We start from the raw sequence: 24690 nt of genomic DNA on the forward strand, positions 1-24690 counted from the left end.
CACTCAGTGTCACTCAAATGACAACTGACTTGTGTGAAAGCCATCATAGATCAAATGCCCCCAAAAGAGATACCTTTTCACCTTGTATTGTTGCTTCCATCCACTACAGCATGCAAAACAGGGTATGATCCATCCCCCTATGTGCATGGGAGGGGATCCCCATAGCAGCACCCCTCTCTTTCCCACTATCCCTATCCAGGTATTACTAGGTCATCCATGCATCCTATATAGATCATGTCCCAAAATCCTGGAGAGGGGAGTGGGCCACAGTGGGGTGTAAGTGACATCTTGTGCATAATTTCTGTTCACTACTTAAAATACTGCCCTGTTGGTGAATGTTACTCCTACAGTAACTGATGAATGAAAATGATTTTTCCCATAGGTTTTCTATGTTCTAGTGAAAGCAATTTACACCCTTGGACACAGTGCATCTCTCATTGCTCTGACTACAGGAAGCATCATTCTTTGTCTTTTTAGGTAAGTTTATCTAAAAAAAAATGAGAGGGGACATTTTGTGTTTTGGAATAGCAAGAAGAACAAGTCCAGTTATGGGTTCAAATGGAATATATTAATTCCATTTCAATTTAAAGGTAGGTTTTCAGCATGGGGAAAATATATATGGTCTGATTTTACAGTTTTGAGGGTTTTCTAGAATCACAGAATCATAGAATAGTAGAGTTGGAAGGGGCCTATAAGGCCATCGAGTCCAACCCCCTGCTCAATGCAGGAATGCACCCTAAAGCATACTTGACAGAGGGTTGTCCAGCTGCCTCTTGAATGCCTCTAGTGTGGAAGAGGCCACAACCTCCCTAGGTAACTGGTTCCATTGTCATACTGCTCTAACAGTCAGGAAGTTTTTCCTGATGTCCAGCCGGAATCTGACTTCCTGTAACTTGAGGCCATTATTCCATGTCCTGCAGTCTGGGATGATCGAGAAGAGATCCTGGCCCTCCTCTGTGTGACAACCTTTCAAGTATTTGAAGAGTCCTATCATGTTTCCCCTCAATCTTCTCTTTTCCAGGCTAAACATGCCCAATGGTTTCAGTCTCTCTACATACGGCTTTGTTTCCAGACCCCTGATCATCCTGGTTGCCCTCCTCTGTTCTACCCTTTTCATCATTAGCCATTGTTGAATAAGATTTAAATAAATACAAATAATGTACTTGACATGAAGAGGATATGCCTATCTGCCCCAAAGAAAGCCCAGTGCATTCTTGCATGGTAGTGTTGAGTTTGATCTATGCTCTTTCCTTGGACATCAGATCATGCCTCTTCAAAGCTTGACATGTTTTCCAACAAAATGAACAATAAAACATTGTGAGTTAAACAGACTTTAAAATAGCAATCTCATAAGCAATAATCACTGAAAACTACCTATTTATCACATGTATATCGACGTTCAGTCAATGTGGTTTACAGTTTTAAAATACTAAAACAAACAAATTATACAAAATACAGAATAACAGAGAACATAAGAAGAACCATGTTGGAACAGACCAAGCGTCCATCTAGCCCAGATAGTTATGGAACTAGGAGAAAGAGAGTTTTACAGACCCTCTGATTTATGCAAACCGCAGTCAGATGGATATTCTGAAGTGTTGTAGAAAAGTTTTTGATACACACTTGTTGCTTTCAGAGGGATTCATTCTCAGGGCTAAGAATGTATGGTCAAACTAAGAACATAAGAAGAGCCCTGCTGGATCAGACCAAAGGCCCGTCTAGTCCAGCATACTGTTCACACATTGGCCAACCAGCTGCCTTTGGAAAGCCCCCAAAAGTGGCCTAAAATACTTTAAATAAAATAAATCATAGATCACCAGAAAATCCATAGGCTTCCAATACCTCATTCAAAGTAAACCAAGCCCTCGATGAGTGCTGTACCTCTGAAACGCCTCACTGCTTAGAAGTGGGGTGCATGTGTATAACAATATGTTGATGAATTGGTTACAAGTTCTCTGACCTTTAGCATGTTGTTACATCTTCAAACACATCTCAGGGTTTGCAGGAGGGAGGGAAGAAACTTGTACATTTTGCAAAAAGAAAAAACCCTCGCAAGAGTCACTGGTTGGCTACTGCAAGAGAAGATCTCAGCATCATTATACTTGCCCTAGGAAACAACCCAAAAGTAAGCAAAAGAATTTTCAACTGCTTTTCCATTTGGGAAACTACACTATCTCTTTTTCCATTTCTAGGAAACTTCACTGCACTCGGAACTACATACATCTGAACTTGTTCCTGTCTTTCATTCTAAGAGCAATCTCGGTCTTAGTTAAGGATGATATCCTCTTTTCCAGTACTAACACAGAGCACTGTGAGCAAGATCAATCATCGTTGGTAAGTTGCTCTTAATTTAAGGGTCCTTCTTGTGCACACCTTTTTGATGTTGGCGATGGTGAGACATTGGGCTCCATGCAACATCATGTGAGTGGACCTGCGCTGGTGCAACAGGGCTTCTTTTTGTTCTCCCTGTCCCGTCCCCCCACTGCATACCCCATCCCAGGTCTACTCTAGAGGGTCCCCCAACCCTCTGCATCAGATTTGGGTGTGCAGGATAGCTTCTGGGGGAGGGGGGAATCTATTCTGCCAGCAGTTTCCATTCCACTGGTTGGTCAGACATCATTGGAAATGACCCATTATGTCAGTGATGGACAGGCTGCACAAAGACTGATGTCTCTTTGAGAAGGTTTGGACCTAGGTGAACAAATGATGGGGGAAATGGCAGGTGATTGGTTTTCTCCTTTGGCCATTTAGCTAAATAGCCAAAGGAGAGAACCAATCAGAATTCAAAACAATCAGTTTAGTCAGGAATTTGGATGTACCTGGAGGATGAAGGAAGGCTGGCAATCAGCAACGGAACAGGGCCAATAGTACATGAGGATTCCAGGAAACCACTTGGAGTTCATAGAATGTGGGAAACAAAGGGGAAAGCTATCAAGGCACGAAAGGAGTTTGCCAAAAGACTGATAGGGATAGAGATTTGGAATTGGAACTGGAAGAGCTGAGTTCAAGCTTCACCACTACCATATACTCATTCTGCAGCTTTGGGCAATTCACTGCTTCAGTTTTTTATCTAAAAAATGGAAAAACGAATGATCTATCTCACTGGGTTTGGAGAGTCAGCTTGTATGTAAAGCACTTTCTGAATTCAAAGTCTAATAAATGCACAGTGGTGAATCACGCTAGAATTGGAGAAGATCAATGAGTGGGAAATGAAGTGTGATATTTGTTTTAGTGCTAGTGTTACAAACATGTTGATTCCTTGTTGACAAAGCATAATACTTAGGGCTCATCTACACCAAGCAGGATATTCCACTATGACAGTGATATATAAAAGGCAGGAGCCACACTACTGCTTTATAGTGGTACTGAAGTGCACTGACAACTGTTGGGGCCCATTGACACATACCATATACCGCTTTCATACCACTTTCATAGTGTTATATCCTGCTTGGTGTAGATGTGTCATGGGCCTCAACAGTTGTCAGTGTGCTTCAGTACCATTATAAAGCAGTAGTGTAAATCCTGCAGGGCACTTCAATACTGCTATAAAGCAGTAGTGTGGCTCCTGCCTTTTATATACCACTTTCATAGTGGAATATCCTGCTTGGTGTAGATGAGCTCTTAAGTCTCATCTAATTAAGAGGTAAGGACTGTAAAGCTAAGCACACTTACCAGGGAGTAAGCCTTATTGAACACAAAGGAACTTACATCTGAGTATATATGCTTAAGATTGGACTACAGGTGGAATACAAGGTAGTTTAATGATAAGAGCACAAATTTTGCAAGGTTGAATATCTGCCATCTCCTGCAATAAAAAAGGCCCCATTTAATGCTTCAGAAAATTATAGGTGGAGAGATGCCAGCCAATCAGAACAGGAAACTCTTGGCTAAATAGAGCAATGGCCTTTTATGCTAAGTTGTTACCAAGGTTCTCCTTGGATAGAGGATGTTTCCATTCCTTTGACATTAATGGTTCCATTCTGTTCAACTTAGCAATTGAAAACCAGGAATTTTTCAGTGATGGGCAGTATGCTAGTCTATTGCGTAGAATTTCTGAGATTTTTTTTGCAAGTAAATTCAGTCCACTGATCCACCTCCCACAAAGATGCTTTTTGTCACTTTGCAGGTCCAGGCTCATGAGTTTAGATGGCAGAGTCTATTTCATTGTTATTATTTCTGGCTAATTTCGAAAATAGTTTTATGCTTTTTCTAAGGGTGGGTTCACACAACACACTAACCCACCATGGGTTATCATGTTGTCTGAACAGAGTGCTTTTTTCCATAGGATGGGTTAGCGTGTTGTCAGAATGCAGCATCTTTTCCACAGGGGGCTTGTTAACCATACAGTATAGTTTATTTTTCTCAAATGAGCCACCTTGAGAAACCATGGCTTGTAGTTAGATTGTTCAGGGTGGTTAAGAAGCCACACTGCATAACCATGCAGAAAAAGCACTGCCTTCAGACAACATGATAACCCATGGTTCAACAACCCACGCTGGCTTAGTGTGTTGTGTGAATCCAGCCTCTGTAATTTGTCTCAAACTACAAGCATCACTGTAGCTAAGCTGGTATAAATCAATATGCTGCAGTTTTGTCCAGGTGATGTAATATCTGCAGCAAAAAACCAAACAAAAACCTTCTACCACTTCTGATGACCCTAATTTAGTTACATAACAGTTAGGAAGAGTGCTCAGTTATGCATTACACGGAGCTATTTTTTGCTGCTGGCACAGCTGCCTTAAAATAAACAAGCTTCAAAAAGTGATGAGAGCATGTTCCCCAAACCAAATTACTTCTGGTTAAGTGGTGGTCCCGATTATTGTTTCCCTGCTCTAGATTAACCTCAATGGCAGTGGCATTTTTATTCCCAGGAATCTTTTGCCTTGAAAAGCCAAAATGAGTGATTTGGTAGGAAGGAATATCACTATATGCGCTATGACTTTAGGAGACATGACAACTGCTAAATACATCTCTCTGTCTGACCAGGCTTTAAAGAGCACTTGGCATTTTGATTTCATTTTTAAAAAACGATTGTTTGAACCAAGTCCAAACAATAGAAAGAGGCGCTTTCAGGCTAGCAATAGATGAGTTCAGAGAAGGAGAAGTTTCTCATGTCACAGCTTGTATCTATCAAAAAAGATTTTCAACAAAGGAAGGCATTTACTGTGTTACAGCCATTTCTTTGCACAAATGTTTCATCCTTGGTTTGTAACTTTCCAGGTCGGCTGCAAGGCTAGCTTGGTATTTTTCCAGTACTGTGTAATGGCCAACTTTTATTGGCTCTTAGTTGAAGGACTTTATCTCCACATCCTCCTCACGGTCATATTCTCTCCTAACAGACACTTCACCATATATCTCCTTATTGGATGGGGTAAGGAGATCAATACAATCTTCTTTTTCTCTTTCTCCCTACCATACATTGAGTGGGCTCCTCGTATTGTAGGGCCTAGGTCAGGCCTCCACAGTTTGAGATCCAGCTAGCTGAGTTAGGGTGACAATATAACAGTTGTATTGGAATTTCAGCAGGTGGTGAAATTCCCTCATCATCACAACATTTAAAGCTGCAGGAGCCCCGCCCTCCTTTGGATCTGGTCACAAGCTGCTCCTGCAGCTTTAACTGTTGTGATGAAGGGGGAACTTCACCAGGTGCTGCATGCATACAAATGGCACCTGCTGAAATTCCCTTTTCTGCACAACTGTTAAAGGTACAGGAGCCCTGTCCTCCTTTTCATATGGTCACCCTAGCTGAGTACATGTGCACTGAGGCCTACCAGGCCCTTATCACCCTACTCCTGTATCTGCAGTTTGCACGCAATAAAAACAGAGATGTATCGAGGAGCTGCTGATTGGCTGATAGGATCTGTTTGGCTTATTGGATCATCAGTTGTGCAAGCCTGACTTACGTTCTCAAACAGTTGGATAGGCAGGTCCAGAACTCTTTGGGGAGGGGGGAGCAGAATTCCCATAATAACCTAGAACCCCTGGAGAGGAGATACAGAATTTCCAGGCAGGAGAGAATCCTAAGGCAAGGGTGTCACCATAGTGTCCAGTGTTAGTTCTACTTAGAGTAGTCCCGTTGAACCAAATGGGAACAGTTACACTAAACAAAACAAGGATCACCTGCACTTTGAGTATTTAACGTCGCATGTAGTTTAGCCCCAGGATACTTCATGTTTCATTGTGGCTGCCACCTGCTCCAAGGAAACAGCAAAATATATCTGGGATACCAAGGTGTCTTTACAAGAAGATGGTTATATGAAACATCCGTTTCCTGTTACATTCACCCTCCACTTGTTTGAGGGCAAGCTAGGTATAGAGCAATGAATGCAAACTAGGCCTGCAGCAGTCTGAAAATGCTGATGGAACACTGAACATCGAAGGAGTTGTGCAGGAAGGGCACAATTTGGAGCGAAAAATATAGAAAGCAGAGTGAGGGTGATTGAACCCTCCCTGCCCATAACTTCTCCCCACCTCCACCCTGCTGTTTTCTCCCAGACACATCGGGGAACCCTGGCTAGAAAAAGCTGTCCTGCCCAGCGTCTAGTTTGTTTGCTTTCAAAGGTGCAATCCTATGCATGTTTAGACATAGGAAAAGGTCTCACAATTCCCAGAATTCCCCAGCCAGCATAACATTGTAGGGTGTTTTCCTGCCTAAACGGGCATAGGATTGCGCCCTAAGCGACTGAAATGTTTCATCTTAGGTTGGCCTCTTAGTGCTTTCCTTACAGTTAGTCCTCACACTACCTTTTCCATTTGTAATGTGATGTATAAAGTGATTTATTTTATACCCATTCTCCTTTTTCTCCACTCCTTCCTCTGCCGTGTCTTATATTTCTAGGCATCCCAACGGTTTTCATCGTCATGTGGATAGTATCCAGGGTGTATTTAGACGACATTGAGTGAGTGCCAAAAGAAGAGCAAATGTTATGCTTCCATGTTTTGCAGGAAAAGGTGGGGCTGCAGCAAATCTGGGGTGGTTGGATCTCCTCCGCTCTCTGGGCACAACAAGGTGGCTTATTTGTCAAGTTTGGTGGTGACCCCCCAATTGTGGAATGCTCTCCACAGTGAGGTCTGCCTGGCGCCCAAATTGTAATATTTTCAGTACCAGGTTAAGACTTTCCGGTACTCCCAGGTGTTCGATGACATATGATGGGGCTTCTTCTCCTAAAGTGAAACCCTATGGGTTGCACCCTCAATGACCGTCAGCCCTCAAACTTGGAGGCTTACGATCATCCTGTGCAAGATGAGCAGAATGCGGAGGTGATAATTGCCTCTGTGCTCCTCTTGCCCTGCGTTTTTGCTAGATGGGTGATTTTGCCCATCTAGCAGGGGCTGTGCAGAAGGGGAGGGAAGGAGGCTGGAGGATTCTTTGTAAGCCTGCAGGCCCAGTCTCCTCCTCTCCCCACCTTCAGAACCACCCCCTTTCCCTCCTCTACTAGTTCATGTTTGTGAGCATGTAGAAGCAGTCAGTGCAGTTCCTTTCACACCGATTACAAAGTGGAGGAGTCAGGGAGCTTCGATTCTCAGTTCTGAGGTCGTAGCACTGTCTACGAGCTCAGCGCTGAGGATATGAACAGTCCTATGGCTCCCAGAATCTGTCCAGGGGCCATAGGATTGCTCCCTTAGTTTTTTTATGGGTCCTGGTATTTTATTGCTAATCGTTCTTAACTGTTTTAAATAGTTCTATATTTTTGCTAGTTTTAATTGTCGTTGTTAAGACACTTTGAGTATTTTTTAAAGAAAGGTGTCTAATAATAATAATAATAATAATAATAATAATAATAATAATAATAATAATAATTCATCTATCTCTTCATGTGGTAACGGAGCAGGGGTGCCCCCCTTCCCTCCACCATGTAACCCACTCACCCCTTTTTTGAGGGAGGGAAATTGCACAAGTCAGGACTCCCATGCCTTCCACCTCATGAAGACATGCATTGGCTCAGGTAACATATGAACCTGGACTGCATGATCTGAACACATGACTCATAGTTCCCAGGGCTGTCCCAAAGCTGCCTGTGGCAGAGCAGCAAATGCATCCAAATCAAATTGCATAGCACCTAAAGCCAGCCAATTTATTTTGTCACATAAGGCAGAAGATCCTACAAACACCTGTCTCTATAGCTGGCAGTAAAAATACAATAACAAAAAAAAATTAAATAACTAACAATTTGCTGCCTTTTCATGACAACCCAAATTTGCTGCCTCAGGCAGCCACCTCATTCTGGCTAGGCCTGATACTGCTAACTGTTCTTTGTTTTGCTGTAGTTGCTTAAGGAGATAGCAGCTTGGCAACCTGGAACTTCCAGCTAGCACTCAAGGACCTATAAAAGGACTACAACTCCCAGCATTCTTGACCATTGGCCATATTGGTGGGACTGATGGGAGTTTTAAGTCCAAAATATCTGGAGGTTACCAGGTTGGGGAAGGCTTCTCTACAATATTGGCTTTGGTTGTTGGGCAATATAGAAATAAACACATAATACGGCCTTTGTGCTGACTTTGGAAAGTGCCTACTTTTTGCCTAGAGGTTTATTCTATTTTATTTTTTCCTGTCCTGATTTACTTGGCATTTTTCAGTAGGCATTATTGTGTGTGTGCTTAAATTAATTACAGTACAAATGAATGAATAATAACATTCTTTATTTTTCCCCTTTCCTAATAGTTGTTGGGATACAAATGAACACAGTGGTCCTTGGTGGATTATAAGAGTACCAATCCTAATTTCCATTTTAGTAAGTAAATTTGACCTTGAAAATGAATTACATGTTAATGCTGCAATTTTGCACAGTACTTTTTATCCCTGTAAATTTCATGCAAATGTGTGGATCTAGGCAACCAGCATTATCATCATCATTCATTCATTCATTCCTTATTTGTTCTATTTATAACCCACCTTTCATCTTAAGGATGAGAGGTTCTGCCAAAGAAGCCAAAGAAATACATTTTAAATTCCTTTAAAAAAAGCACCAAGAAAAGCAACAGTGCCATACTCACCTCTGCGAAAATGCCTGGCAGAATATAACAGTCATAGCTTGCTTTCTAAAAAGTTAAATTAGATATAACCACATGAGACTCCCTCAGAGCTGGTGTCAAGAGTAGGCCTGATTGAGCAGCTGCTGAGGTTCCACACCTCAGCAGGGGCCCACTGGCAAAAGCTCCTTGAATTTGCTCCTCTTCACCATTGCAACCTGCTTGTTTACCTGATGAGAAAGAGGAGCCCTAGATGCCCTGGCCTACTTGCTCACTGACTCTCTTCCTGTCAAGGAAACAAGGGGTAGGAATAATGAGAAAGAGGAGAAGGAGGAACAATAGCAGCTGGTGACAATGGTGGTGAAAAGGTAGACTCACTGAGGCAAGGTGTCGTGCCCAAGAGCCCTCAAAGACCGGGAGATTGCACTGGCCTTCCTTAATAAAAACACTTGTCATAGGACTAACTAGGGCCCCGTCTACACACAGTCTTCGGGGCGCCCTGAAAGCGCTTCAGGGCGCCCCGAAACTCCTAGTGTAGCTACCTGGTCAGAAGAGACGGAGGAAGAGGCGGCGGCGAAAAGTTCCCAGGGCTCGGCGGCTTCTCTGGTGAGTCCTTGCCGCCGAGCCCAACTCCTCGCTGGCCTCCTCCTGCTGCCGGTGAAAGAGCCACCCGGGTTGGAGAGCTCGGCGGAGGCCGGCGGGGAGTTGGGCTCAGCGGCAAGGACTCACCAGAGAAGCCACCGAGCCCTGGGAACATTTTGCCGCTGCTGCCGCCTCTTCCTCCATCTCTTCTGACCAGGTAGCTACACTAGGAGTTTCGGGGCACCCTGAAGTGCTTTCGGGGCACCCCGAAGACTTAGTGTAGATGGGGTCCTGCTGTACCCAGAACTTTTCTAGGCCAACTGGCAATGCTTGTAATAGGTCTCCCATGACGGGTGTTTTAAAGTTACTCCGATGTACAACGTTCAGAATAACTATGTAGCAGAACTTTATTAAACTGCAGATAAGGAACATGACATTTGTTTCAAAGTTTATTTATTTTTAGACATCATTGGCCTTGAAGATAAATGATGACGAATAGATATATTCGTCATGGATTAGTTATGAATACATTATACCTCAGACCACCTGTGGCAATTATCTGATTGTTTTTTGGGATAAACCAGGAAAAACGAATCGACAGCAATAACAATAATATGATGGGGATGAAGTAATATTACAGTAGTGTCCAACTTAATCTTGATGGGCACAATCCTATGCCTGTTGAGACAGAAAAATGTCCTACACCTCCCAGCATTACGTAGCCAGCCAAGCTGGGAGGTGTAGGACATTTTTCTGTCTAAACAAGCATAAGATTATGCCCAGTGTCTCAAATTCATGTACACTTTGGCATCTATGACCAACCTGTTGCACAGGTGCCTCAAATGAGCCGGGCAGCAGAGATGGTGGTGGTGGTGGGATGCTTCAGTAGAAGCAGAAAGCTCCCAGGCTTGACTATGACATTGGCTCCGGCCTGCAGGACTGCCTGTCTCTTGAGCTGAGCACCTCTGCCTCCTCCCCAGCTCAGTAGGCTAGATGCATAACCACGACAAGGCCCAAGGGGCACCCTAGGCCTAACGCTCATAGATGGCCCGGTAAACCTGAGTGAGGGCTTTTTGACTTTGCACGCTCAGTTGTGACTGTTCCGCCATACAAAAAAGCAGCTACTATACACATAGAAAGCTAGCATGTCAGAGAGTATATTCTGTCATCGAGACTTCTCCCTGAGATGCTAATTTTCTATGGCTTAGTTCCAGGTTCTGTTTTCTGTGAGAGAAAGGGACCTTCTGTGAGAGGAAAGGTTGCGTTCGTGGAAGGTCCCTCTACCCGATTTTTTGGAAGCTCCCTTCCCCCACAGCTCAGCTCATTCAGCAGGGTCTCCTGGTTTTCTGTTTAACCTGTTCAGGGGGGCTAGAGGGCCTGCCCTGGGAAGGAGAGGGCAAAGAAGTCCACTTCCACCAACACCGTTGATCCAGCTTAAATCTTGATCCAATCCTATGTGTAAGAATCTTGTTGTTCCTCAGCAGGAAAGCGTTTCGTCATCATTACAGTTTGAAACAGTACAATCCGCCTTATATGTTGCTTGTGGAAACGAAGCCACAAACTTTGGCCTTGACTGTAACAGGTGTCAAAGTTTGGCCACGCTGCCAAACTTTTACCTTCTGCTCAAAGTAAGATCTTGCTATGAAAGTGAGGAGTGATTTTTAGGGGGTGGGGTGAATTTGGGAAGGGAGTAGCATGCTTTGGCAGCCTCCATTAGGCTGGTATTGCCACAGTTTTTACCCAGAATGCTCTGAAACAATGGTACGTCATGATGTAATATTGCTACCGCATGGCAGGCTGGTGGCTCCGACATCACTGGGGCAGTGAATCCGCTCTGGGTTTCAATCAGAACCAGTCAGAACTCTATAAAAGAGCTATCCAAGTTGGGGGCTGTCTTCGCGGTGCTGGTTTGGTGCCATCTACCTCCTCATAGAATCATAGAATAGCAGAGTTGGAAGGGCCATCGAGTCCAACCTCCTGCTCAATGCAGGAATCCACCCTAAAGCATCCCTGACAGATGGTTGTCCAGCTGCATCTTGAATGCCTCTAGTGTGGTAGAACCCACAACCTCCCTAGGTAACTAATTCCATTGTCGTACTGCTCAGGAAGTTTTTCCTGATGCCCAGCTGGAATCTGGCTTCCTTTAACTTGAGCCCGTTATTCTGGGTCCTGCACTCTGGGAGGATCGAGAAGAGATCCTGGCCCTCCTCTGTGTGACAACCTTTTAAGTATTTGAAGAGTGCTATCATGTCTCCCCTCAATCTTCTCTTCTCCAGTTCATGCCCAGTTCTTTCAGTCTCTCTTCATAGACCTCAACCCCATGCTTTCTCTCTCCTGAGGTAGCATCGGGTAGTCCTGATGCCAAGGAGGGAATGCGCAACTTCTGGGCAGCCATCCAGCTCCCGGAGCCTCCTCCACCCTCTTCCTGGTGGAAGGCAACCAATCGTTGGTCGCCTTCCACCAGGCTCCACCCCCGGGTTGGCCCCAGATTGGCAGTGGAGCAGCATTACATGGCGGAAGCGCCATGTTGGCATTGCTCCATTTGAAAAATCCCTGACTTTTTCAAAACGCAGCATTATGGGGAAGCCCCGCAGTGGCTGTGAACCTGTGCCTATGTCATCTAACTGATAGGGCACAGATCCACAGCCACCACGGGGCTTTCCCCGCATGTAGACAGCCCCCTAGATAGCTCCTTTTTACAGTTCTGACTGGTTCTGAATGTTTTACATGCCTACCAATGCTAACACAAAAAAAACGTTAACAGATGGTTTGGATAACAGGAGACTATTAATACACATGTTGGTTCTTTTGTAGGTGAATTTTATACTTTTCATTAGCATTATAAGAATTTTGCTACAAAAGCTGAGATCGCCTGATGTTGGAGGCAATGACCAATGCCAGTACAAGTGAGTAAAATTCTACAGAGATCCCTGCATGCCAGTTTTTGGGGTGGGTGGGGCTATAATAGCAAAATAGAAATCTGTAGGAGTTCCATTAATTTCTGATTTGTCCTAATTAGATTTTTTTGTTTGTTTGTGTGTTTTTAAGGAGACTTGCAAAATCAACATTGCTTCTTATTCCACTGTTCGGAGTCCACTACATGGTTTTTGCTGTCTTTCCTATTCACATTTCTCATCACTACCAGATCATTTTTGAGTTATGTCTGGGATCTTTTCAGGTAACATCTTTCCAAGTTGTTGGGTTTTTAAAAAAATATAAAACTGATGCAGTTTCTTATTATATATAAACTCATTAATATTACCCACTTACAGGGCCTGGTCGTTGCAGTACTGTATTGCTTTCTGAACAGTGAAGTAAGTTTATATTTACTATCTTGTGATATTATGGTGAAGGGCTGTGGGTGTGCTTTTACTTATTTTTGTTGGTTATCTCTGTTTTTATGGATTTTTATTGAGAGGATCCACCTTAAAAGTGGCCTAAAATATTTTTTAAATAAACGAATAAGAATGTTTTGCATGCAGAAAGCCTCAGGTTTAATCCTTTACATTAGGGCTGTGCTCCGCTCCATTCCAAACCCCCAGATACGGAGCGGATCGGGCCAATACGGATCCCCTAAATTTGGATCTGAATCAGGTCAGGGGAGGTCCAGATCAATTCAGATCAATCCAAATCAATCCGAACTGATCTGGCACTCCGGATGCCATTTTGGGTCAAACCACTTTTTTTCCATTGACTTACATTGGAAAAACGCCTATAACTTTTTTTAGTTTTCAAATGGGCACCATGATAGCTTTTAAATAGATCCTTAGACTTGCTAATTTTGAAGCAAATTGGATCATCCCCTGATTTTTAGGAAATTTGTAAAGTTCCCCCCATTTACAAAACTACATTCATCTCTGTCATTTTTCAAGATACACACATGTAACTGGGCACCATGATAGGTTCCACATAGGAACTTCTACATCCTGACTTTGAAGCAAATTGGATCATCCCCTGATTTTTAGCGAATTTTTAAAGATTTCAGCATTCCCCCATTTACAAAACTGCATTCAACTCAGTCATTTTTTATAGTCAAAGACATGTAGCTGGGCACCATGATAGCTTCCACATAGGATCTCATGCATGCCAACTTTGAAGCAAATCGGATCATGCCCTGATTTTTAGCGATTTTTTAAAAGTTAAACCTCAACCACAATCTCCATCGGAAATAAATATGGGTATTGGAAGGAGCGAACGTGCATCTGAGGACAATATTAGCACTTCAAAGGGAACACTGCCCCCTAGAGGCAGAAAAGCATCTTGCTCTTGCATTTGAGAGTTGTGGTCTCAGTTTGCAACTTAGGACTTGCTTGTCCTCAGTGCACAGAAATTGTAATAATCTGATACTGTACATAGTTTTTAGAAATCATTTGGAGAAGTAAATATCTGAACACCTTGTCTTAAACATTTTATTCATCATGCTAAAATAAAACATTCCATAATCCATTTTTCCTTCAATTTTTCAATTTTATGGGAACCCCCCCCCAAAAAGTATTTGGGGGGGGGGACGGAAAAAAAATGTTTTTTTTTCCTGAATTTTTTCTCCAGGCCTTCACATCTCTACCTCTGCCACAGCCACCACCACAACCTAAAGTGGCCACATGGCCTGCATCTCCAGCAATTCTGCTGGGAAATAAGGCATGTGGGGTTTTCACATCTTATTTCCCAGCAGAATCACTGAGAACCTAGCAGCACTGCATCAGTAGGGACGCAGTGGAGACTGCAAAAACTCTCTGGGGGGAAGTATCATATATGTAAAATATCTCCTCCCCAAAATGAAAAAAAAATTAAACAAGCTTGTGTGTGTTAAAGTATTGTGTAGCAAGAAAAAGCACTGTTGACATTTCTGAGCTCTTGATTCTGCCCCCACCTACCATTATTATTTTTATTTATTACATTTATATCCTGCCTTTTTTCCTCCAAGGAACCCAAGGCAGTGTAAATAATCCTCCTCCTCTCCATGTTATCCTCACAACAACAACCCTGTGAGGTAGGTTGGGCTGAGAGCCTGTGACTGGCCCAGAGTCACCCAGTGGGTTTCCATGGCCGAATGTGAGAGAGCTTCAGCTATTGGGCGGTATAAAAACATAATAAATAAATAAATAAATATACTAGAACACGGACCTCCTGACTCCCAGCCCAACACCTTAGCCACTACACCACACTACACCTACCACGATGTACACTCCTCATAATTGTGCACACAATGCTAACAATTTGCATGGTGGTTTGCTTTGTTTACATTTAGGTACAAGGCGAAGTGAAAAGAAAATGGCGGAGCTGGTGTTTGAACCAAAGAATGGGGCGAGATTACAGACTTCACAGCTATTCTATTTCTCGAAATGGCTCAGAAAGCATCTCTCAACTGCATCGTAATTCAGCGACTCAGTTTTCTCTCCAGACGGAAACCACAGTGATATAAGCTGTGCGGGGGGCTGCAAAAGACTATGGAGCACATCGCTGTGTGTCTAGCTCAGCCAACGGCATGTAGAGCAGCTTTCCCAACTTGGTGCCTTTCAGATGTGCTAGACTTCAATTCCTCCTGAGGCTTGGAGTCTGACACATCTGGAGGGCACCGGGTTGAGGAAGAATGCTGTAGAGTTTGTACCCTGTTTTGCCAACGTCAAGATGCAGGGATGGCCTTGTGCTGTGCAAAGTGTCCTTTGGGTTTAGGACTTCTAGAACTTCTTTTCAGTGTCAGGATTTCTTTCCAAAACATATAAACCGCTGTATTTTACCCCTATCAATTCCAGTCTGAAAATAATTGGAATTTCCTGGGCCAAGAACACCAGAAGAGCCCTGGTGGATCAGTCCAAAGTTTCAACTAGTTCAGCACTTGTTTCCCACAGTGGCTAATCAGATGCCTGTTGTGAAGCCCACAGCAGGAGATGAAAGCAAGAACCTTCTTCCTTTGTTGCTCCCTCCAAAAATGGCAATTCAGAGGCTTACTGCCTCAGAACCTGGGGTCTGCACATTACCTTCATGACTAGCAGCCATGAATAGAAATAATCCATGAATTTGGCTAAGCCCCTTTTGAAGTCATCTAAGCTACAGGCCATCAGCACATCTTTATTACATGCTGTGTGAAGAAGTACTCCATGCTGAATCTCCTGTGAGTCATTTCCCTGGCGTTGGGATGATTCTTCCAGATGCTCACTAGATGTATTATTTGTTATCTAGGGCCCAAATTATTTCCAGAATGTGTCCACCATGCTCTTCCACCTGTTGTGTTGATGGAAGTCATGGTATCAGCCCACACTGGCCCAAACTCAGCCTGGGCCATAGTTGCTGTTTCCAAGGGCAGACTCACAAGGCTTTGGTCCAGGCCTACCAAAGCCCATAAAAATAAGCTTCAGAGTGTGAGGACACTTTTAAACTTGGTGAAATCTAAGAAGCTCATGGGTGGGCTGGGGTAAGTCCTTATAGCTCAGATGGTACGTCCAGTGTCAGGCACAGAACCTTGCTGGGAACAAAGGCCTATGAAGAGAGACTGAAACCACTGGGCATGTTTAGCCTGCAGAAGAGAAGATTGAGGGGAGACATGATAGCACTCTTCAAATACTTAAAAGGTTGTCACACAGAGGTGGGCCAGGATCTCTTCTCGATCATCCCAGAATGCAGGACACTGAATAACGAGCTGAAGTTACAGGAAGTTAGATTCTGTCTGGACATCAGGAAAAACTTCCTGACTGTTAGAGCAGTACGACAATGGAACCAGTTACCTAGGGAGGTTGTGGGCTCTCCCACACTAGAGGCATTCAAGAGGCAGCTGGACAACCATCTGTCAGGTATGCTTTAGGGAGGATTCCTGCACTGAGCGGGGGGTTGGACTCGATGGCCTTATAGGCCCCTTCCAACTCTACTAGTCTATGATTCTAGCTCTATAAATATGGGTTGGATCCAGGATCTGCGTTCAGGAAGGGCTCCATTAGCGGAAGGTTTTTCCACTCAATTTTTGGAGATCTCCTCCCCACACCATAGCTCACCCCATTCAGCAGGGTCTTCTGACTCTTTGTTTAGGACGGGGTGGAGAAGTTCACTTTCTCCAACACCGTTGATCTAGTGTAAATCTAGATCCAACCCAAAATCAGTTGCAGAACTCAACTTGTATTAACAAAGAATTCTGATTGATTTGTGGGGGGGGGGATGGGGGGGTGTTAGTGTGTGTGTGTGTGTGTGTGTGTGTGTGTGTGTGTGTATCTTTGTTCATATCCTACACTGGACTATGCGTCCCTATGGCTACTGTGTGGCTTCTAACCCTATTCATTGATTGCTACGTTCAACTTCAAATTTGCCATCATATGCATTTGTCCTCTCAACAACTAAGCGATGGAGGTAATTATTATTACCATTTTACAAATGGAAGGCTGACTTGGCTCAAAGTCACACAACAAGTCTGAGACAAGCCCAAGGGGAAAGAAAGACCTCCATCAAACAGGAAACATGCATCCACCAAAACAAAATACACAGACTAACCAAACTCCAAAAATTGTAAAAAGTTCCATAACTTAGCTGAAAATACCCACTTTCTTAAAGTTTATACTGATTTCTAGGAAGAGATGCTACCTTCAAATCTCATGGATCGCCAGAGCTAGGATGCCTTTTACCAGCTTTTCTACAGCATTAGTGCCCTTTCCTAGTTAAGTTGGACCTAGCCTCAGTCAATGAAACCTTACAGAGCAATCCTAAATGGGGACTAGAAAGTTACATGGAGGATGATTCAGTGGAGGCTGTTGACGCCATGTCAGTCAGGTCGGGAATCCACTCCAGAGTTTAGTTAGAACCAGTCAGAACTCTAAAGGAGCTATCAAAGGTGTGGAGCTGGAGAATGCTGGGAGTTGTATGATTTTTTTTTCTGTCTAAACATGCATAGGATTGTGCCTTAAATTGTCTTTTGATAATGTTTCTGAGACTCTCGAAATTTCTAATTTTGTCATTACGGGTTTTCACAAATGCTATTTCTTGTGTGCATTTTTTTTTTTTTTTTTGGTTATGTTACTTCATCGTATTTTTTGCCTCTTCTCAAGGCTTGCCTTTTTGTGAGCTTGTGTATTCACGTCTTCAATTTTGGTGGATGTATGCCTCTATGGAGAGGAAGACTGTCATAATAAATATGTAGGATTTTTATAGTGCTTTAGAGTGTCCGGAGCACTAGATTATCTCAGTGGTCTTTACAACAACCTAGATCAATTTTAATATTCTCATGTAACTGATGGGGAGACTGGGTAATAGTGTTCATTTGAGACATAGACAAGGTTTAAAACAGGATCTTCTTGGTGCCCAGCTGTTTCTTAGTACAATCCTATGCCTGTTTACTTGGAAGTAACTTCCATTGCAGCCCCACTCACTATACTATACTAAAAGTATGTGATGAATGACTTTCCATTAATGAGTAACTCCAGCCCAGCTCCAAAACATATTGGAATAAAAAGCAGGGTTTCCAGATAAAAGGATGAAGCTGTCACAAGGCTTTTTATAAACTCTGCAATCAGAGCAGAATTTTGGTTCATATTCATTGGGTTTTTCTGTCTTTGCCTCCATTCATGTAAAACACTTCTAATATACTTTGAATATTGCATATTGTTTTCCTGGATTTTTTACATCCACTGAGCTCTTCTTCATTCATACTTGCATCACTCTTACAGAATAAGAGAAGGAAGGAAAAACTCACCTGTTTTTAAAAAATCAGGACATAATAATGGAGAATGACAAAATAGAGCTGAAATCCCCCAAGGTCATGTGGCTGACTTACCTGGGGCCTATCTTCACGGTGCTGAGTTAGCGCCACATTTCCCCCAAACCCTCACTTTTGCTCCTGCAGGGTTGCACCAGATAATCCCCATGCCAAGGAACAAGCGCACTATCATCTGCCCCGTCCCTCCCTGAGACCAGGAGGAAGCAGCAGCAGCTAAGTCCCCAACTTTTCAACTGTGCATTTTTGCCTCTTTGCCCCAAGGTGGCTTCGAATCTGTGGCTGCGTCATCTAACCAACACAATGCAGATTCGAAGTCACCTGGGCAAAGACGATGTCAAGACAAGCCCCCTAGTGTCTGAGAAAGACATCATCTGCTATGAGAAACAGGCAGGTGCTTGTGCAACTATGTCCTTCCAGCTGTGGAAGGAAGCATTAACCAGTTCGTCCCAGGCTTAGAAGACTAATTGTTTACGGTCACCCACAATAACTACAATAATAATTTTAAAAATTTTAAGTCCCTCAAAAAAGGGAATGAAAAACTTTACCTAGAGTAGAATACAGGGTTAGATTAGATTGAGGGGCCATACTTAGTGGTAGAGCACGTGCTTTTCATGCAGAAGGTTCCAGGTTCAACCCCTGCATCTCCAGGTAGACCTGGAAAAAATCGTGTTTGAAACCCTGGCAAGCCAGGGTTGGCAATACTGGGCAAGATGGACCAATGGTCTGACTCAGTATAAGGCAGCTTCCTGTTCCATAGGTTGGCTAAAATAAAAGTTCTCAACAAGAAACCTAAAAGGATACATGCCCGGATTATATATCCAGTAGAATCCTGTGGCAAAGCTTTCTCTGGGGCATAGGATACCGCGCTGATGCCACTCAAATGCAACAAGCTAGGAGCAAGACTGGGGTCCCAGGACCACGTGGTTCAGCAGCTGGGGTCCTTCCAGTGATGCTTCTGTGACTTGGAGAAGGAGCTGAAACAGCCGCCAGCCAGAAGCTGTTCCCTGTAGGGTTATTTTTCCTGGCTGGTGCTTGTAAGTGCTCTGCCCAGTCACAGCAGCTACGCCAGCAGGAGCATATCCTGGCACCTGGGATGCCCGAAGTTTGCTGGGGGCTCATCCAACTTCCTATACTAGTGCAAGAAAGAAGTGAAGCCCTTGATGCAATTGAATCAACCAATCAACAATGTAGCTTTGCCAGTAGCGCTTCCTATTTTATCCCCCCACCCCTTTTCCAACTTTGTCAGGATGTCGTATTTAAAATAAATTAACAGAAGGGACATTGATTGACCATAACACTTTGGAACACGCCAAATAAAAATAGCTTTACCTGAACGATTAATTTGGAGAGGTGGTGTGTGATATCTCGAAATTAAAATCATGAGCTCTTGCCAACAATTTAGTTTGTATACCTTTCTCCTGCCGCCCTGCCCCCAAAGATACTTCATAACTATTTGTTTAGCACTTCATGCTTAGTATATCAAATTGTAAATATTTCTGTAACTTAATGGGCTGTGTAAATATTCTTACCATAATACCGCATTATATCTGTGTGCTTTTCACTACAAGTTCAAACCTAACAAGGCCAAATAAGAAAAGGAAATTCTAACATGATTCCTTCTTAATTACCATAAAAGGCATAAACTGAAAGAGACTTTTTTATTTTAACCTCCCATCCTTATGCAGCCATTGCTAAGGGAAAGACATAAAGCTGGCAGGTTCTTATAAATATAAGCATGGCATGTCTACAATCTTAAAAGAAGGGAGCGTGGCTGTGTTTACTTTTGTTGTCGCCTATGACCACATCTTTTTTAAACAATAAATGTGAAGGCTGCTGGGTTCTTCTACAAGGACTTTTTTTTTTACCTCATAAAGTGAAGTGTTAGCAGAATACCACAGACAGCAAGCAGCATGGAGAGTTCTAGAGAATGGATTCAGAATTCAACTTGGACGGGGCAGAGATTAGGGACCTCTTCAAGTCTTCCGCATCAAGCAGTTCTCATAAGACTTATATAGATATAAAAATCCTGGGTATGTGAAAAAAATCTACACAAATGCCATGTGGGCAACTTCACCTCACCTGAAACTTCAGCACACAAGCATAAGGCAATATCCATAGGTATCACCTTTAAATGATATACTGACATCATGGAATGTCACATTGCTACACTTTTCTTCCACACCCAAGGGCTGTCTATACATGATGAAAGACCCGGGATGGGTGTGCGGTGCCACAGCATCAATTATATGAAGTAGAAGCCACTATGCAAGGCATCGCGGGGCTTCCCTCCGAAGCAAAAAAGTTGGGGACTTATCCCGACATTTTTATCAGGAGTGTGGCAAGGACAGGGCATTGTCATCTCTGGGGTTGTGGCGGAGGCGTGGCTGGACAGATGGCAACCCCTGATTGGTTGCCATCTGTCTGGGCAAAGGGAGGGGCGAGCTGGCAAGCTGAATGGCTGCTGGAATACCCCTGCGCTATCTCTGGGTGGGGAGAAGGGTCTCCCTTTTACTGGGGGGGGGAGTTCTTGAAAAAGCCATGGAGATTCAGGCAGAGGCGGCAGCTCCCCCCTCCTCAATGATCCATATAAACCCTACGCTCACTCCTTGGCATGGGGATAACATGGGGCAACCCCACAGGAGTGAAATTGCAAAATTTGGGGGGTTGGTGTCTCCAATGCACCATCATTAAGACAGCCCCTTAATGTCATATTTAAGTGCAATCAAAATGGGTTCAAGCCACCCCAAATATGTATTGTATCCTGATCCCAGAGTTGCTGAAATGACTCACAGACCCCATAGCTACTAGGGTTTGGGGGGAAATTTGTTTAGTTCACATTTTGTTGTGGATTTACCTAATTTCACACTTTTGAACTACCATGCAAACCAAAGCATAGTTACCCTTTGAAATTTGCACTTTCTCCAAATTTTGTAATGGAGTTCTCCAATCGCAAATGGAATACAAAAATGTGTACATTAGGGGGAAATATTCAAAATCACATTATATTAGAAAAATGTGTATATTAGGCCTTTACTTTATTCTCCTCTCAACAGGAGAGAAACAGCTTCAAGAAAAGTACAGCAAACAAACCCGGACATGACACAACTTCTTCATCTATCAGGGCTAGAGAAAAACAAGTTCCTCCGCATATTTCCTTGAAAACAAGCCCCATTTAAAGGATGGACATTTCAAGTAAATGTGTTTAAGACAAAGACTTGTTTTTCCTTTTTTTTTTTTTTTTTTTTTTAGTAATGGAGCATCATCAGATGGGGGAAACTGTGTCTCCTTACTATTGCTTCCACTCCCCCACTTCTGTCCCACAATACTTCCTCTTTACACAGGGAAGAAAGAGGAAGTAAACAATGACCATGTAGCCCATTCAGTGGGTGTTTTTATCCTGTTGCTTCTCCTGCACACAGCAGGAAATGGCGGCACATTTCACTACAGCCAAAAAAGTTGGATTTTCTGGGTCTTATTTTGTGCTGGGAAAATGAGCAGGAGATGCGCGGAAGGTGGACAGCAGCATCAAAAGGACCCACAAAAAACTGAGTGGCCAGTAACAAGCATGTGATAAAACGCATGTCTGGTGATGCTCCTGGACATAAGCAGCTCAAAGGAAAATAGGAAGCTTGACAACTTAGGTCCACATTTTGCTCTAAGGTGTCTGAAGATCCTAAGGAAGTACCATCCATTCAGTGTGCTCACACGCCCTTGCTCTTTTGGCCACTTGCCACATATGGGGTGAAGGCCTACTTGAAAGTATTGATTGGCGGAAGGATGTGGTGGCCCTCTGGCCATTGGCCTGACTCCTTTGTGGAGAACATCAAAGAACATCTTTCTTTTTCTTTTTGGGACAGCACCATCTTCTAGAGGCACTCAGGCAGGTAATCTGGGCTGTAGCTAGACCTAAGGTTTATCCCAGGATCATCCTAGGTTTGTACCTGCCTGAGTGCTGGATGCCCTGTGTGGCACTTAGATGAACAGGTTTGACCCCAGGACAATCCTGGAATAAACCTTAGGTCTAGCTACGGCCATAGGGAGAGTGGGGCTTGCCTGGCCCAAAGCCATCCAAGAAACATTCTTGGAAGCAGTCCTGAGTTCAGAGGAGGGTCTCCTTGAGAAGTCCCACAGCCACTTGGGTCACCAGGCGCCCAATGTGGAGATGCATTTGGTTTGGCATGTGGGCAGCAGCTGGCACAGGGCAAGAGGGGGCCCTGTCGAAAAGGAGGAGCGTGTAACTCCAACAGAGATCCTCACAGCAGCATAGCAGGATTCCGTGCAAATTTGGTCTACATTTGGCCCCTGAGGAATGCCACCAACTTCCCCACCCCCCACACAAAGGTGGTGGGACAATGGTATTTATGGCCAGGGCTGATGCTAGACCAGGAGTCTCCAAAATGGTGTCCGTGGGCGCCAATGTGCCTGTGGACATCTCCTTTGGTGCTCACCAGGTTCCTTGCTTCTCTTGGTTTTTATTTTATTTCTTGAGATTAAAATTTAAAACTTTTTTTAAAAAACTCAGAGAGGTTGGCATGTTGCAAAGTGAAGTTCTGCCCTCTTTCACCATCTTTATTTGGGTTCAAAAGAGCTTGCTCCTGCTTAGTATGGGCAGGTCAATTGTGTTATAACCTGACCAGTTTGACTTCTGGGAAATAGTGTTTGGTGACTGGGCATGCCCACCATGGCAGCCATTTTATGAATGGGCTAGCTCCTTGTGTCAGCCATTTTGTGAGAGTGCCCATGACACACACTCAAAATTCCAGCCACGCCCAATGATCCCAAAAGGTCCCATGCGCAAGACCAAATGGCTTACTAGGAAATGAGAGTTCTTAGTCCCCATGTCAATCCGTTCAACTTTCGAATATCTTCTTTTGTATTGCGTTTGTGGCCTTTTCCATGAGTTCGATGCAGTTTGCAGGCATGATTTATCCCTCTCATATAAGATGACAAATTTGTACTTGTTGCACTGATCACAATCACTCGCAGTCACTCACACAGACACCATTTCTTGAATGGACACTGATGTGACAAATGTTCCCACACATAAACAACAAGGTCAACGCAATGTTAGCCACGCAGGTCAATGTTGCCAGTTTTCCAAGTGAAGGTGAACCCCTAGGATGGCTTTGATTTTAGTTGTCAAGTGAATAGGTGAGTAGATCACACATGACAGTCCTCCACCCCTGCAAATCGGGTGGCCCAGGGGGTCATCTGGGCCACCTGTTCCTAAATCTGGCCCTGCCTGTGGCAACAAAATTACGAGGCAGGAGATTTTACATGATGAGGTGCTGATCCCGCCGACCATTCTTAATTCATTTTTCAGAGTAACCAGGGAAACAGAGGCCTGCGCATACCATGTAGCCTTAAGGAAAATGTTACTTTCGTCCTCCTCCTAAATCTGGCCCTGCCTCTGGCTACCCTTGCAAAAATCCTGAGTGAGACTTACCTATGGCTACCTAAAGAACTTCAAGAATTTGAGCTGGAATTTCTCACAGCCAAACACTTTGGGTTCCATCCAGACTAAATTAGTCACACTTAGTTCACACTGATTTTAGTTAGTCATGACTCAGTTAGGTTCCACTCATTTCAATGGGACTTAAGTAGTATTGACAGTTCAGACCCAACATTTATCCATTGCACAGGATTGACTCCAGCAGAGCTGTTTTTACTGTAGCTTACTACATTAATGGACCTTCTTTTGCCTTGGGAAACTCAAGCTTTATACCACGTTAATGAAGGCAATTTAAGCTGAGGTGTTAGGAAGGGCTGTCCACGTTCTTCATTAAGGACGGTGGGGTGGGGGATCAGGTTTTACACCCAGACAATCCCAACCCTAAACTCAAAATAAAAAAATGAAAGTGCATTAGCTTATTTTGTATAAATGACATGCGTCGTTTTGATGACTGAAGGTTACCTTGCTGCATCATGATCATTTAGTTGAGTTAATACACGCAGCATGACAGTAGGCTGGGAGTTGAATTGGATTTTGCTCTAGTTTCATGATCTCCCTAGGTTCCATCATCACCCCTAGCCAGGGATGATATGAATTGTCATCCAACATATCTGGAGGGTTGGAAAAGGCTGACATAGCTGAATGAAAACAATACTAACCACTGAATTGCAGAGAAAACCTTAGCATCCATGAAGCACAGTTTGCCACATGCTGGCAGAACAATAACCAAGTTCAGTGTTCCCTGAAAAAAGGCATTTATTCCATGTCACTGTTTGAATGAACATTCACAGAAGAAAATTAACCCTAATATCTCAGGTTGCAAATGAAGCAATGGGCCAGGATTGTGGCTGGCCATTTGCTAACAACGGATGCTCTTCATAAGGTAGTGGTTCATCTAAATTCAAGGTTTAGACCTTCATGTGGCAGGTACAGGTTGAGATCTTATCAAGGTCATACCTTTATGACCATGGGCATCTTTGACAAACAA

The 24690-nt window shown here is 43.6% G+C and overlaps 1 protein-coding gene across 1 annotated transcript in view; it reads left to right on the forward strand.

The window, feature by feature from the left end:
- The window catches only part of VIPR2 (vasoactive intestinal peptide receptor 2), a 79182-nt gene extending 64205 nt beyond the window's left edge, over positions 1–14977 (forward strand). The window contains exons 5-13 of the mRNA XM_063125905.1: positions 383–477; positions 2193–2334; positions 5221–5371; positions 6839–6899; positions 8666–8735; positions 12370–12461; positions 12604–12733; positions 12828–12869; positions 14804–14977. Coding sequence (XP_062981975.1) covers positions 383–477; positions 2193–2334; positions 5221–5371; positions 6839–6899; positions 8666–8735; positions 12370–12461; positions 12604–12733; positions 12828–12869; positions 14804–14977 — 957 coding nt within the window. The remainder of the gene's footprint in view (positions 1–382; positions 478–2192; positions 2335–5220; positions 5372–6838; positions 6900–8665; positions 8736–12369; positions 12462–12603; positions 12734–12827; positions 12870–14803) is intronic.
- The last annotated feature ends 9713 nt before the right edge of the window (positions 14978–24690 follow it).

Source organism: Elgaria multicarinata, chromosome 1 (assembly GCF_023053635.1).
Source record: "Elgaria multicarinata webbii isolate HBS135686 ecotype San Diego chromosome 1, rElgMul1.1.pri, whole genome shotgun sequence".
Lineage (NCBI taxonomy): Eukaryota > Metazoa > Chordata > Lepidosauria > Squamata > Anguidae > Elgaria > Elgaria multicarinata.